Source organism: Heterodontus francisci, chromosome 34 (assembly GCF_036365525.1).
Source record: "Heterodontus francisci isolate sHetFra1 chromosome 34, sHetFra1.hap1, whole genome shotgun sequence".
In the NCBI taxonomy this organism is placed as follows: domain Eukaryota; kingdom Metazoa; phylum Chordata; class Chondrichthyes; order Heterodontiformes; family Heterodontidae; genus Heterodontus; species Heterodontus francisci.
The window spans coordinates 45,487,832-45,503,336 of record NC_090404.1 but is presented as its reverse complement, the minus strand read 5'-3'; the positions used below and the strand labels follow the sequence as shown (position 1 = coordinate 45,503,336).

The window sequence follows — 15,505 nt, the reverse complement described above, 5'->3', positions numbered from 1 at the left end:
GCACAGAAACAGGCCCTTTGGCCCACTCTGTCCATGCCAGCCAGCAAGCCTATCTAGTCTAATACCATTTTCCAGCACTTGGCCCGTAGTCTTGTATGCTATGGTGTTTCAAGTGCGCATCTAAATACTACTAAAACGTTGTGAGGGTTCCTGCCTCGCCCACCCCTTCAGGTAGTGCGTTCCAGATTTCAACCACCCTCTGGGTGAAAATGTTTTTCCTCAAATCCCCTCTAAACCTCCTGCCCCTTACCTTAAATCTACGCCCCCTGGTTATTCACACCTCCACTATGGGAAAAAGTTTCTTCCTATCTACCCTATCTATGCCCCTCAATTTTGTATACCTCAATCAGGTCCCTCCTCAGCCTTCTCCACTCTAAGGAAAACAACCCTAGCCTATCCAGTCTCTCTTCATAGCTGAACTGCTCCAGCCAGGGCAACATGCTGGTGAATATCCTCTACACCCTCTCCAGTACAATCACATTCTTCCTATACTGTGGTGACCAGAACTGTACACAGTACTCCAGCTGTGGCCTAACTAGCGTTTTATACAGCTCCATCATAACCTCCCTGCTCTTATATTCTATGCCTCGGCTCATAAAGGCAAGTATCCCCAGTGCCTTCCCAACCACCTTATCTACTTGTGCTGCTGCCTTCAGTGATCGATGGACAAGTACACCAGGTGGATAAGGTAGTCAAGAAGGTATTCGGCATGCTTGCCTTCATCGATCGGGGCATAGAGTATAAAAATTGGCAAGTCATGTTGCAGCTGTACAGAATCTTAGTTAGGCCACACTTAGAATATTGTGTGCAATTCTGGTCGCCACACTACCAGAAGGACGTGGAGGCTTTGGAGAGGGTACAGAGGAGGTTTACCAGGATGTTGCCTGGTCTGGAGGGCATTAGCTATGAGGAGAGGTTGGAAAAACTCGGATTGTTTTCACTGGAACGACAGAGGTGGAGGGGCGACATGATAGAGGTTTACAAAGTTATGAGCGGCATAGACAGAGTGGATAGTCAGAAGCTTTTTTCCAGGGTGGAAGAGTCAGTTACTAGGGGACATAGGTTTAAGGTGCGAGGGGCAAAGTTTAGAGGGGATGTGCGAGGCAAGTTTTTTACACAGAGGGTGGTGAGTGCCTGGAACTTGCTGCTAGGGGAGGTGGTGGAAGCAGATACAATAGCGACATTTAAGAGACATCTTGACAAATACATGAATAGGAAGGGAATAGAGGGATATGGGCCCCGGAAGTGCAGAAAGTGTTAGTTTAGGCAGGCATCAAGATTGGCGCAGGCTTGGAGGGCCGAATGGCCTGTTCCTGTGCTGTACTGTTCTTTGTCCCTCTGACCCTCTGTACTTCCTATGATCTTACCATCCATTGTATATTCTCTCGACATATTAGTCCTCCCAAAATGCATCACCTTACACTTCTCAGGATTAAATTCCATTTGCCACTGCTCTGCCATCTATATCATCCTGTAATTTAAGGCTTTCCTCCACACTATTTACGACACCACCAGTTTTTGTGTCATCTGTGAACTTACTGATCATACCTCCTATATTCACGTCTAGATCATTAATGTACACTACAAACAGCAAGGGTCCCAGCACCGATCCCAGTGGTACACCACTGGTCACAGGCTTGCAAAAGCAACCCTCGACCATCACCCTCTGCCTCCTGCCACGAAGCCAATTTTGGATCCAATTTCTCAAATTGCCCTGGATCCCATGGGCTCCCACCTTCTTGACTTATAGTGATTATTCACATCAGCAGAAACAAACCCCAACTGTCATAATAGAAACATAGAAAAGTTATGGCACAGAAGGAGGCCATTCAGCCCATCATGTCTGCACCGGCCATTAAGAGTTATCCAGCCTAATCCCACTTTCCAGTTCTTGGTCTGTAGCCTCGTAGGTTACGGCTCCTCAATTGTACATCCAAGTACTTTTTAAATGTGATGAGGGTTCTGCCTCGATCACCCTTTCAGGCAGTGAGTTCCAGACACCAAACCCCCCAACCCTCTGGGTGAAAAGATTTCTCAACTGTCTTCCAATCCTTCTCCAATTACTGTAAATCTATGTCCTCTGGTTATTGACCTCTCTGACAATGGAAATATCTCCTTCCTATCAACTCTATCTCAGACCCTTATAATTTTATACACCTCAGCCTCCTCTGTTCCAAAGAAAACAACCCTAGCCTAACCAATCTTTCCTCACAGCTAAAATTCTCCAATCTTGGGCAACATCCTTTTAAATCTCCTCTGTACCCTCTCTAATACATTCATTCTTCCTGTAATGTAGTGACCAGAACTGCACCCAGTATTCCAGCTGTAGTCTAACTAGTGTTTTTTTACAATTCCAGTATAACCTCCCTGCTCTTATATCCTGTGCCTCAGCTAATAAAAGCAAGCTTTATGTATGCCTTCTTAACCACCTTACCTACCTGTCCAGCCACCTTCAGGAATTTGTGGACATGCACTCCAAGGTCCCTCTGTTCCTCTACACTTCTCAGTATCCTACCATTTGTCTATTCTCTTGCCTTTTTCACCCTTCGCAAATGCATCACCTCACATTTCTCTGGATTAAATTCCATTTGCCATTTTCACAGAATTGTTACAATGCAGGAGGCGGCCATTCGGCCCCTTGTGTTTGTACTGGCTCTCTGAATGAACAATTCATTCAGTTTCATTCCCCCGCCTTCTCCCCGTAACCCTGCACATTCTTCCTTCTCATAACAGTCTAATTCCTTTTGAATGCTTCAATTGCACCTGCCTCCACCACGTTCTCAGGCAGCGCATTCCAGACCTTAACCACTCGCTGTGTGAAAAAGTTTTTCCTCATGCTTCTCTTCCCCATTACTTTAAATCTGTGCCCTCTCATTCTTGATCCTTTCACGAGTGGCAACAGTTTCTCCCTGTCTACTCTGTCTAGACCTCCTCATGATTTGGAATACCTCGATCAAATCACCTCTCAGCCTTCTCTTCTAAAAGGAAAACAGTCCTAATATAATAACTGAAATTCCTCATCCCTGGAACCATTCCAGTGAATCTTTTCTGTACTCTCCCCAATGCCCTCAAGTCTTTCCTAAAGTGCAGCACCCAGAACTGGTCGCAATACTCCAGTTGAGGCCGAACTAGTGTTTTATAGAAGTTCAACATAACTTCCTTGCTCTTGTACTCTATGCCCCTATTAATAAAGCTCAGGATACTGTATGCTTTATTAACCGCTCTCTCAACCTGTCCTGCCACCTTCAATGACTTATGCACATATACACCCAGGTCCCTCTGCTCCTGCGCCCACTTTAGAATTGTACCCTTTATTTTACATTGCCTATCCAGGTTCTTCTTACCAAAATGAATCACTTCACATTTCTCTGCATTGAACTTCATCTGCCACCTATTCGCCCATTCCACCAACATGTCTATGTCCTTTTGCAGTTCTACTTCCAAGTTTCGTATCATCTGCCGTCTTTGGATTCATGCCCTGTACACCAAGGTCTATGTTGTTAATATATATCAGGAAAAGCAAGGGTGCCAACACTGATCCCTGGGGAACTCCACTACAAACCATCCTCCAGCCTGAAAAATATCCATTAACCGCCACTTTCTGTTTCCTGTCGCTCAGTCAATTTTGGATCCATCTTGCTACAGTCCCTTTTATTCCGTGAGCTATAACTTTGCTCACACGTCTGTTGTGTGGCACTGAATCGAACACCTTTTGAAAGTCCATGTACACCACATCAACAGCATTGCCCTCATCAACCCTCTCCGTTAACTCCTCTAAAAACGCCACAAAGTTAGTTGAACATGATTTTCTGTTAGAAATCCACGCTGACTTTCTTCAATTAACCCGGCTGCTTACCTGAACAGTCCATTGATATCTTCCTGCAGTCTACAGCTTTCTTCCTCACTGTCAAACAGACGGCCACCTTTTGTCTCATCTATAAACTTCTTAGTCACGCTCCCTATATTTAAGTCATTGGTATATACCACGAAAAACAAGGGACCTGGTACTGAGCCCTGTGGAATCCCACTGGACGCAGGCTTCCAGTCACGATTCAGTTCTGGATGTGATTAATAGCAGCAACAGCAGAATCCAACCCCTGCAGTTATTTGTGAACTCGCTGGTGTGTCAGCAGAATGGATGACCGAGCAAATCCCTTCCCACACACGGAGCAGGTGAACGGCCTCTCCCCAGTGTGAACTCGCTGGTGTGTCAGAAGGCTGGATGACTGAGTGAATCCCTTCCCACACTCGGTGCAGGTGAACGGCCTTTCACCAGTGTGAGTGCTTTGGTGTCTCTGTAGATCCCGCTTCCTTTTAAAGCTCTTCTCACAATTAAAACATTTAAATGGCCTCTCCCCAGTGTGAACTCGCTGGTGTGTCAGAAGGTTCGGTAACTGAGTGAATCCCTTCCCACACTTGGAGCAGGTGAACGGCCTCTCCCCAGTGTGAGTGCGTTGGTGTGTCTGCAGATCCTTATTCCTTTTAAAGCTCTTCTCACAGTCAGAACATTTAAACGGCCTCTCCCCAGTGTGAACTCGCAGATGTGAAAGCAGGTCAGATGACTGAGTGAATCCCTTCCTACACTCGGAGCAGGTGAATGGCCTCTCCCCAGTGTGAACTCGCTGGTGTGTCAGCAGGGTGGTTAACTGAGTGAATCCCTTCCCACAGACAGAACACGTGAACGGCCTCTCCCCAGTATGAGTGCGTCTATGAATTTCCAGCCGGGATGGACAATTAAATCCCTTCCCACAGTCTCCACATTTCCACGGTTTCTCTGTGGTGCGGGTGTCCTTGTGTCTCTCCAGGTTGGATGATCAGTTGAAGCCTCCTCTACACGCGAAACACCTTAATGGGTTCTCCCCGTTGTGAATGGTGTGATGTTTTTTCAGTCTGTGTAACTGGTTAAAGCTCTTTCCACAGTCAGTCACTGGAACACTCTCACTCGGGTGTGTGTCTCTCGGTGCTTTTCCAGTCACACTGATGTTTGAAATATTTTCGCTCAGTCAGAATAGACAAATATTTCTCCTTCCACATTTAAAAGCCGATGATATTTAAGTCCTAATGAATCGAGTACCTCTGTCAAGTACTGACAATTTTTGGTTTGAGTCTCCCATCTGCAAATCCTCCCATTCTTGCAACTGTAAAAGGAGTTTACAAAAGCCACACTGTCAGTCAGGATAGAAATTGACAACATTCTCCCCTCCTGCTTCTTGGCCCAGGGTGATCATGCATGTGCCCTGCTGCATATTCCCCTCCAATCTACCTCCCTTGACAGTCTCACATTGGGAATTAAAAGCAAAATACTGCAGATGCTGGAAATCTGAAATAAAAACAAGAAACGCTGGAAATACTCAGCAGGTCTGGCAGCATCTGTGGAGAGAGAAGCAGAGTTAACGTTTCTGGTCAGTGACCCTTCTTCAGAACTTCAGTTTTTCACATTGGAAAAATGTGTACTGTGTATTTCACATTGGAAATTGTTGGGCCCGACTGGACTCAAATGTACTCGGGGTACAGCAGCTTCTCCATCTCCACTGCAGATCAAACTATGCAACAAAAAATTCCTATATATAGTCATGGAACGACTTCCGCATCCAAAACCCAGCCCAATACAAATTAATTGGTCCGTCTGTGTTTCTCGACTCAGTTCTGTGAGCAACGCCTGTAATAAAACAAAAGCAAAATACTGTGGATGCTGGAAATCTGAAATAAAAGGGGAAAATACTGGAAACATTCAGCAGGTCAGGCAGCATCTGTGGAGAGAGAAACAGAATTAACATTTCAGGCTGCAGGCTAGAACTCGGAGTGGGAGCAGGAAGAATGAGGAGAGACAATATAGTCCAACACTCACAGCAACCTACAATGCACCAACATTACCGGGATAGGGAGACAGAGTTTAGAAACACTCAGCAACAAGACTCCAGTAAAAGATCCCAGGAGGAAAAGGGGGAGCAGTGTGTGTACCTGCCCTGATATCCCCCTCCCCAGTCAAACCTCCCAGTCCACAGCTCAGCCGATCAGCTTCCTGCACCTTGAGCCAGCCCTGCCCAGGTGTGGCCCAGTCCAAGGGGAGTCTTTGTGGAACCAGGGAGGGGGGAAACTCCTGCCCTGTGCTGTGTCCCAAGTGTTTCCTCCCTCCCTCCCCCAGGCCCCTTTATAACTGAGTTCAGTTTCCTTTAAAGTTTTCTCCTTTGATGTTACACTTTATTAATCTTTAATTCCTCCAAAAGAGCTGGAAATCTGGCGGCCGTTAACCCCGGGCCTGTCACCAGGAGAAGCCCCGCAGCTGCCACCCCGCTCGGTACAAACACGGTACCAGGAGCTTGTTATTGGGGGGTTTGAGGCCTACACCAGAGGTTTCTGAAGTCTCCCCGCCGGCTCAATTCCTCCCTCCTCGCCGCCGCTGACCGACTGCGGAAGTCATCACGAGCATTACATACCTTTCTTACACTGTTCGGACTACGCATGCTTCAAACGCAATGCCGTTAACACGCCTGCGCACGCCTCTCACCTGACAGCTCACAATGCCCGAGTGATTGACGGCAGCTGCCGACCAATAGTAACAGGGGCGGGCCTCTAGTCCTCACTCGGATTGGTTGGAGGACCCACTGCCCCTCGGTCCTCCAAAGAACCGCCTCGCTCTTCCTATTTCCAGTTCTGAAGAAGGGTCACTGACCTGAAACGTTAACTCTGTTCCTCTCGCTGTACAGATGCTGCCAGACCTGCTGAGTATTTCCAGCATGTCTTGTTTTAATTTCCCTCTTCCTATTGGTGTGTTGCCGCCGTCAATCAGCCGGGTAGGCGGGCTTTGTGAGCTGAGCATGCGTGGCCGGTAGGGTCTGAGGCGCGGTAAGAGGGAGGCGGGTTAATAAATCCCGGCGGAGCGGCTCCTGGGTTCACCCCCAGCCAGAAAGCGTAGTGTGAGCAGAAAACTCCAAAAGGAACAGCAAGAGTTGGAAACTCTCAGGGAGCGTCTGTAAATGGAGGAGAGGGGGGGTTTGGTCAGGGAGCGTCTGCAACTGCAGGTGAAATGCGGACTGGTCAGGGAGCGTCTGTAAATAGAGGAGAAATGATTGATCAGCGAATGTCTGTAAATGCAGGTACATGGAGCAGAAATGAGAACTTGTTAATGAGGGTCAGTAAATAAAGGAACAATGGTGACCGGTCAGAAAGCGTCTGTAAGTGGAGCAACATTTTAGAAAAAGCCTTGCAATTCTCTAATGCATTTCATGACCGCAGGACGTCCCAAAATGCTTTAAAGTCAATCATGTAGTTTTCAAGTGCAGTCATTGTAATGTTAGAATCACAGCACAATACGCACACAGCAAGCTCCCATAAACAGCATTATGATAAAGCCCAAATAATCTCCCTCACTGTGATGTTTAACATGATGCTAAATATTAGCCTGGACAGCGGGAATATGCCTCTGTTCGTCTTTGAAATTGTGCCAAGGGATCTTTTACATCTACCTGGGAGGGCAGGGCATGCCTCGGTTTAACGTCCCATTTGAAAGACGGCGCCTTCGACCGTGCAGCACTCCCTCAGTCCCGCACTGGAGCACCTGCCAAGATTTTTCTGCTCAAGTCTTTGCGTGCGTCTTGAACCCACATCCTTCTGACACATAACCGAGAGTGCCTTCAACTGAGCCCTGACTGACAAATGGGTCTGGTCAGGGAGTATCGGTGGAAAAAGGAGAAATGGAACTGGTTAGAGATCATCCGTAGATGTAGGAGAAATTGGGTCAGGTCAGGGCACCTGTAAATCGAGAGAGAGAGAGAGAGAAACAGAGAGACATGGGGAGTGAGAGACTAACAATAAGAGACAGACAGAATCAATTTCAAAACTTGAGATTTTTATTGGGTGAGGTTAATAGTGGATATGGAACCAAACTGGGTGTCGCTCAGATACAGATCAGTCCTGGTGGAGCAGCCTCAAAGGGCTGAATGGCCTGCTCCCACTCACCCTATTTTACAGGATCACTGAGACTGATGCCCTGAGGCTCCTCTCACAGTCCCGGGACATTCTATTCCTGACAGTTATGGAGCAGGGTATTCAGGGTGGTCTGGACAGGAGAACAACCTCCCCTTCATAGACACACAATCCCGACTGTGAGGTGATGGTGCATCTGGGAGAAGGATGGATGGACAAATGAAATTTAATTTGGAGCAAATCAGATCTGGGATTGTCTTTCTCACACATGGATGTTGAGATGGTCCATGTTATCAGGGCTGGTGGAACTGGACAGGACAGGCCCACTGGAAGGCGGTATAAAACCGAATTAAACTCAAATGTAGCATTTTCATTATTTAATTAATTTTACAATGAGACTCAGTGGATATTTCCTGTCGGGTTACCTTTCAGCTGAAGGGAGGATAAAAGTTTTCACATCACCAATCACATCAATGTTCACTATATCAGACAGCCCTGGTAAACATTCCTGCGAGTCCCTTTAACAGGATACTGATGAACTTTACATTCAGAAATGTAAATGTACAAGGAGATAATAGTATAATTTAGGTGGGGAGGGATCTCCAGCTCCCTCAATTGTGGGTGATATTTGTCCCTATTCTCCTGGAAACTGAATTCATCTTGTTCCAAACTGGGTTCAGTGTAAGACAGTTCGGGAGTCAGGCATCATTCACCCCTAGACCTACACTGGCAGGTAAAACCCCAGACAGTTCCTTAGTAAGGATTCCTCTGGTTCCTCACCATGTATCTGTCAGGATACTGAAACCCAGCTTTCTTACAGTCCACTCCTGGAGGCCCCACTCACTGAGCCTACAACTTCAGCAGGGTCTGTGGTGGAGTTTCACAGCGGTAGTGATCATGGAGTAACTGTCAGGATCGTACCCCAGTGGTTATTCTGGGTTGTGTATTTTTAGTTATCCTGCTGTCTAACACTCACACATCAATAAAACACTGAATTCCTGGAAACACACTGCAGGTCCTTCTTTATCTGGAGATTGAATGTCTGTTGTATAATTGTACCAGCAGTTAACAAGCTCCTGTAAACTCCTCCGTCTGCTATTTTAATACAGACTTTAACCAAGTTATTTTAAACAGATATATTTTAAATGAGTTAACACCTGCTTTAAAATGGTAGACTCGGGACTGTCACACAAACACATGAAAGTTTTGTGGAATAATTACCACAGTCATTTTCAGACTGGAAACTTAAACCTGCCGTTTCACTTTCAGTCAGGAACAGATCCCAGTTTTACACCAATCTCTGATTTGACAGCACGTTTCCAGCATTCACTGTTGTTCTTCCTGACTCTAAACACAGTTGTAAAGGAGCCTTCTGTTCCGTTCCCCCGAGCTCTGAACATGGAAGAGAGCGGCTGGGACACATTTCTTACAGGCCTCAGCATTAACCCACACGGGGACTTTGCTGTCAGTGAAGAGAGATGAGAAAGACCAAAGTGCCGTTTGTCCCTCTCAGTGTGATCCTGAAGGACTGTGTTCAGGCTGAAGTTCTGTTCCTGCTGTATGATCCTCCCCCAGATTGTCCTTTCTGAGCTCCAGCCAGGTGATGCTAAACACTCAGGTGGGAAAGACAACAAATCTACAACAATGTGTTTAAAACAAAGTTGATTTGTTTCACATTTATCCAGAATATTAAACTCCAACCAAGTTACAGGGATTATTCACATCAGCAGAAACAAACACTAATTGTCATCATAGAAACATAGAAAAGTTATGGCACAGAAGGAGGCCAGTCAGCCCATCATATCCACACTGGCCATGAAGAGTTAACCAGCCTAATCCCACTTTCCAGCTCTTGGTCTGTAGCCTCGTAGGTTACAGCTCCTCAATTGTATATCCAAGTACTTTTTAAATGTGATGAGGGTTCTGCCTCTATCACCCTTTCAGGCAGTGAGTTCCAGACACCAAACCCCCCAACCCTCTGGGTGAAAAGATTTCTCAACTGTCTTCCAATCTGTCAATTACTGTAAATCTATGTCCCCTGGTTATTGACCTCTCTGATAATGGAAATATCTCCTTCCTATCCACTCTATCTCAGCCCCTCATAATTTTATACACCTCAGCCTCCTCTGTTCCAAAGACAACAACCATGGCCTAACCCTCATCATCACTGGGTGAAAATCCTGTAACTCCTTCTCTAACACCATTGTGGGAGCACCTTCACCACACAGACTGTAGTGGTTCAAGAAGAAGGCCCACCATCACCTCAATGGGCAACTGGGGATTGGTAATATATGTTGGTCTTGCGAGTGACTCCCATATCCCAGGAATGAAATATAAAAATCTCTTTATTTAAAATGGATTAAAAGCCTCTTCAGAAATACTTGTTACTGAAAGAATACTCTTATACACTGAGCAGTTGGTGTTCACTTAGCAACCTCATCTCCCCTGGAATCTACCTCCCTTGACAGTCTCACATTGAAAATTGCTGGGCCCGACTGGGCTCAAAAGTATTCGGGATTAAAGCCAGCACCTACTCCTCCACCTCCACTCCAGATCAAACTATGCAACAAAAACGACCTACAAACGAGGTCAGGGATCGACTTCCACATCTAACACCCACCCCGATACAAACCAGCTCTTAATTGGTCCGATTGTGTTTCTCGACTCAGTTCTGTGAGCAACACCTGCAATAAAACAAAAGCAAAATACTGCAGATGCCGGAAAGCAAGCAAAAAGAGAAAATGCTGCAAATACTCAGGAGGTCAGGCAGCTTGCAATAAAACCCTTACCAACAGCTGCTGACTAATGGCAGCCAGAGTTCCCACAATTCTCTGTGCCCCAGAAACTGCTGTATTCAATGTGCTGATTTTCCCATGAACTGAGAGAAGTCAGAGAAATGAGCAGAGGAAATATTGTTTAGCACGCACAGCAACCTACAATCCACTGACATTACCGGGATAGGGAGACAGAGTTTAGAAACATTCAGCAGCACGACTCCAGTAAAAGATCCCAGGAGGAAAAGGGGGTGCAGTGTGTGTACCTGCCCTGATATCCCCCTCCCCAGGCCTGTCAGTCAAACCCCCCACTCCTCCCAGTCCACAGCTCAGCCTAGCAGCTTCCTGCACCTTGAGCCAGGCCTGCCCAGGTGTGGCCCTGTCCAAGGGGAGTCTTTGTGGAACCAGGGAGTGGGGGAGGGGGGAACCTCCTGCCCTCTGCTGTGTCCCAAATGGTTTCCCTTCCCTGAGGCTCTTTAAGCATTGAATGCAGAAAAGAAAACAGGGTTGATGCATCTTGAAGATCCTCACTCACCTGCACAGGTACATTATCCTGGGTCCGCCCACTCAGCTGCTTTGTTCAGTGCTACCCTTTTGCTTAAACACGTCTTGTTTAATGGGTCTTTATTCCCACTGCTCTCCTCCAGTGCTTCCCACCTTCTGCTGTTGCCCCTGGTTCTTTATTTTACTCCATAATTTCTCCTCTTTTCCCTATTCACTTTTCTGTTTGGCTGGTTTGAGTTCAGAATAGCAACATCTGCAGGATTAAACTTCAAACTAACCTGAAATTGACCACTCACAAATCTGAAAATCTTTTAATTTTCTTTAAAGACTTGCATTTATAAGGCCCTTTTCAGAACCACTGGACGTTTCTAAGTGCTTTGCAGCCAATGAAGTACTTTTTCCAAGTGCGCAAAAGTCATCACCGCCAATTCAGGAGGGAATTTCAGTACAAACATTTTCCTTTGTTTGAGTTTGAGTTTCCCTTTCCAATATCCAACGTCATCGATGTACAGGATAGAAATTCAGAACAGGCAATTAAAGTTTCTATGAAATATTTTATCCTCTCTTGTTCCCCCAAAGCTGTGAATCCTGGCCCCACACAATCTCCCTCCTCCCTGTGCTGAAATCCAAACCTATGGCACCATCAGCACCATTTCTTTCCTCCACTGCCAGTTTTCTCCCTCCCTCTACTGTGGCTGGGTTCAGTTCTCCAGAATCAGTCAATGATTTTTTTGTAAAAGCAAAATACTGCGGATGCTGGAAATCTGAAATAAAAACAAGAAATGCTGGATTCACTCAGCAGGTCTGGCAGCATCTGTGGAAAGAGAAGCAGAGTAAACGTTTCGGGTCAGTGACCCTTCTTCGGAACTAGCAAATATTAGAAATATCAAAGGTTATAAGCAAGTGAGATGGGGGTGGGGCAAGAGATAACAAAGGAGAAGGTGTCGATTGGACAAGGCCACATAGCTGACCAAAAGATCATGGAGCAAAGGCAAACAATATGTTAATGGTGTGTTGAAAGACAAAGCATTAGAACAAATAGGATGTTAACGGACTGAAGGTTGAACAGCAGCAAGTACAGACATGAAAAAAACAGTGGGTAAGCAAACTGAACAAACTAAGATGAAATGAAATAAACATGAAAAAAATAGTTGTAAAAAATGTAAAAAAGAAAATAAGAAAAAAATAACTAAAAATAAAAGTAAAATGGGGGGCTGTCATGCTCTGAAATTATTGAACTCAATGTTCAGTCCGGCAGGCTGTAGTGTGCCTAATCGGTAAATGAGATGCTGTTCCTCGAGCTTGCGTTGATGTTCACTGGAACACTGCAGCAATCCCAGGACAGAGATGTGAGCATGAGAGCAGGGGGGAGTGTTGAAATGGCAAGCAACCGGAAGCTCAGGGTCCTGCTTGCGGACTGAACGGAAGTGTTCCGCAAAGCGGTCACCCAGTCTGCGCTTGGTCTCCCCAATGTAGAGGAGACCACACTGTGAGCAGCGAATACAGTATACTACATTGAAAGAAGTACAAGTAAATCGCTGCTTCACCTGAAAGGAGTGTTTGGGGCCTGGGATAGTGAGGAGAGAGGAGGTAAATGGGCAGGTATTACACCTTTTGCAATTGCAGGGGAAGGTGCCATGGGACGGGGATGAGGTGGTGGGGGTAATGGAGGAGTGGACCAGCGTGTCGCGGAGGGAACGATCCCTTCGGAATGCTGACAGGGGAAGATGCGTTTGGTAGCAGCATCACGCTGGAAGTGGCATAAATGGCTGAGGATGATCCTTTGGATATGGAGGCTGATGGGGTGGAAAGTGAGGACAAGGGGAACCCTGTCACGGTTCTGGGAGAGAGGGGAAGGGGTGAGGGTAGAGGTGTGGGAAATGGGCCGGACACGGTTGAGGGCCCTGTCAACAACAGTTGGGGGGAATCCTCGGTTGAGGAAAACGGAGGTCATATGAGAAGCATCGTCACGGAAGGTAGCATCATCAGAGCAGATGCGTCGGAGACGGAGAAACTGGGAGAATGGAATGGAGTCCTTACAGGAGGTAGGGTGTGAAGAAGTGTAGTCGAGGTAGCTGTGGGAGTCGGTGGGCTTATAATGGATATTAGTCGACAACCTATCCCCAGAGATGGAGACAGAGAAGTCGAGGAAGGGAAGGGAAGTGTCAGAGATGGACCATGTAATGGTGAGAGAAGGGGGGAAATTGGAAGCAAAGTTGATAAAGTTTTCCAGTTCGGGGCGGGAGCAGGAAATGGCACCGATACAGTCATCAATGTACCAGAAAAAGTGTTGGGGGAGGGGGCCTGAGTAGGACTGGAACAAAGAATGTTCGACATATCCCACAAAAAGACAGGCGTAACTAGGACCCATGCGGGTACCCATAGCAACACCTTTTACTTGAAGGAAGTGAGTGGAGTTGAAGGAGAAGATGTTCAATGTGAGAACAAGTTTAGCCAGGTGGAGGAGGGTGGTGGTGGATGGGGACTGGTTGGGCCTCTGTTCAAGGAAGAAGCGGAGAGCCCTCAAACCGTCCTGATGGGGGATGGAAGTGTAGAGCGATTGGACATCCATAGTGAAGAGGAGGCGGTTGGGACCAGGAAACTGGAAATTGTCAAAATGAGGTAGGGCATCAGAAGAATCACGGATGTAGGTGGGAAGAGCCTGGACCAGTGGAGAAAAGATAGTGTCAAGATAGGGAGAAATAAATTCAGTGGGGCAGGAGCAGGCTGACGCAATGGGTCTGCCGGAACAGTCCCGTTTGTGGATTTTGGGAAGGAGGTAGAAGCGGGCTGTCCGGGTTTGTGGCACTATGAGGTTGGAAGCTGTAGAGGGAAGATCTCCAGAGGAGATGAGGTCAGTGACAGTCCTTTGGACAGTGACTTGATGTTCGGTGGTGGGGTTATGGTCCAGAGGGAGGTAGGAAGAAGTGTTTGTGAGTTGGCGTTGAGCTTCTGCAAGGTAGAGGTCAGTACGCCATACGACAACAGCACCACCCTTGTCTGCAGGCTTGATGACCATGTCGGGGTTAGACCTGAGAGAACGGAGTGCCTCAAGTTCAGAGGGGAACAGGTTAGAGTGAGTGAGAGGGGCAGAGAAATTGAGATGACCAATGATTTTTTTGTTCTCGTCACTGGGACCCTGAAGCCTCGCCCACTCTCTGTGTGGTCGACAAGTTGGGCGCGCATGTGCTCTACTCCGCACTGCACCAAGATGGCGGCGCACCAAACCCTCCCGCCTTCCGTTACAAGGATGTGGCTATTAACCTGGACCTGGTCCCGGGGGAAAAAAACACCGGAGCTGCAGACGAGGTGACCTGGAGCTTATTACTGGGGGCTTGTGGCCTACAACGATTGTTTCTGAAGCCTCCCCGCCCACGACAAAAGCGTCTCCAGCAGATCTCACCGGCTCTGAACACACTGACACTGCGCATGCTCCTGCGTGCTGGGTTCCAGTGGACTGAATAGGGCACTTTCACCGCACCGGTGAATGTTGGGCAACAACCTCGCCATTGAAACTGCTAATCAGGGAAGAAAGAATGAGAATGATTTTCAGTGATAAAATTGAGATGAAATAACCAAACGTCTCGTATAGAAACCCAAGTGCATAGGCACTCTTCGATAGTTGAATCTTGGATGTGATTAATAACAGCTTTGGATAAACTTGCCCGAGGGAGAGTCCAAGCAAGGCTCCCATGAGAAGAGATTGAATACACTAGGCCTCTATTCGCTTGAGGTTAGAAGTATTTGAGGTGATCTCATTGAAACAAATGATGTTCTTAAGAAGCTTGACAGGGTAGATGCTGCAAAAAATGTTTCCACTGGCTGTGGAGTCCAGAACTAACAGTCAAATTCTCAAAATAAGACTTCAGCCATTCACAGCTGAGCTGAGGAGAATTTTTCACTCAGGATTGAAATTCTCTGCCCCAGAGAATTGTTGATGCTCATTCCTTAAGTATATTGAAGACAGAGAGTGATAGATTTTTAGATACACAGTGCTTCAAGGAATATGGGGAAACTGCAGGAGAGTGGTGAAGATCAGCCATGATTGTATGGAATGATGAAGTAAATGCTCTCTCTCACACACACTGTCTCTCGATTTACAACCATTAACACATAAAAACATGCCACGCACAACAAAGATGTCACTTTTTAAGAATGCTCAGACAGAAATATGTTTTAGCACATTTCAGTTAAGACTGCATTCAGGATAGAGTGAAGGAGACAGAGATATGGAGATAGAGTGAGAGAGTACGAGAAAGGGGACAGGGATGCAACGTAGACACTAAGTTAGGAGAATACTG

General features: G+C 46.7%; 2 protein-coding genes across 2 annotated transcripts in view; one reads left to right on the top strand and one right to left on the bottom strand.

Annotated features, from left to right (window-relative positions):
• LOC137349432 (zinc finger protein 229-like) overlaps positions 1 to 15,505 on the bottom strand; it is a 188,127-nt gene that overhangs the window by 82,059 nt on the left and 90,563 nt on the right. The window contains exon 4 of the mRNA XM_068014953.1: positions 3,857 to 4,782. Coding sequence (XP_067871054.1) covers positions 4,104 to 4,782 — 679 coding nt within the window. The 3' untranslated portion in view covers positions 3,857 to 4,103. The remainder of the gene's footprint in view (positions 1 to 3,856; positions 4,783 to 15,505) is intronic.
• Positions 1 to 15,505, top strand: part of LOC137348450 (zinc finger protein 850-like) — a 75,982-nt gene that overhangs the window by 18,385 nt on the left and 42,092 nt on the right. The gene's annotated exons all lie outside the window — the stretch shown is intronic.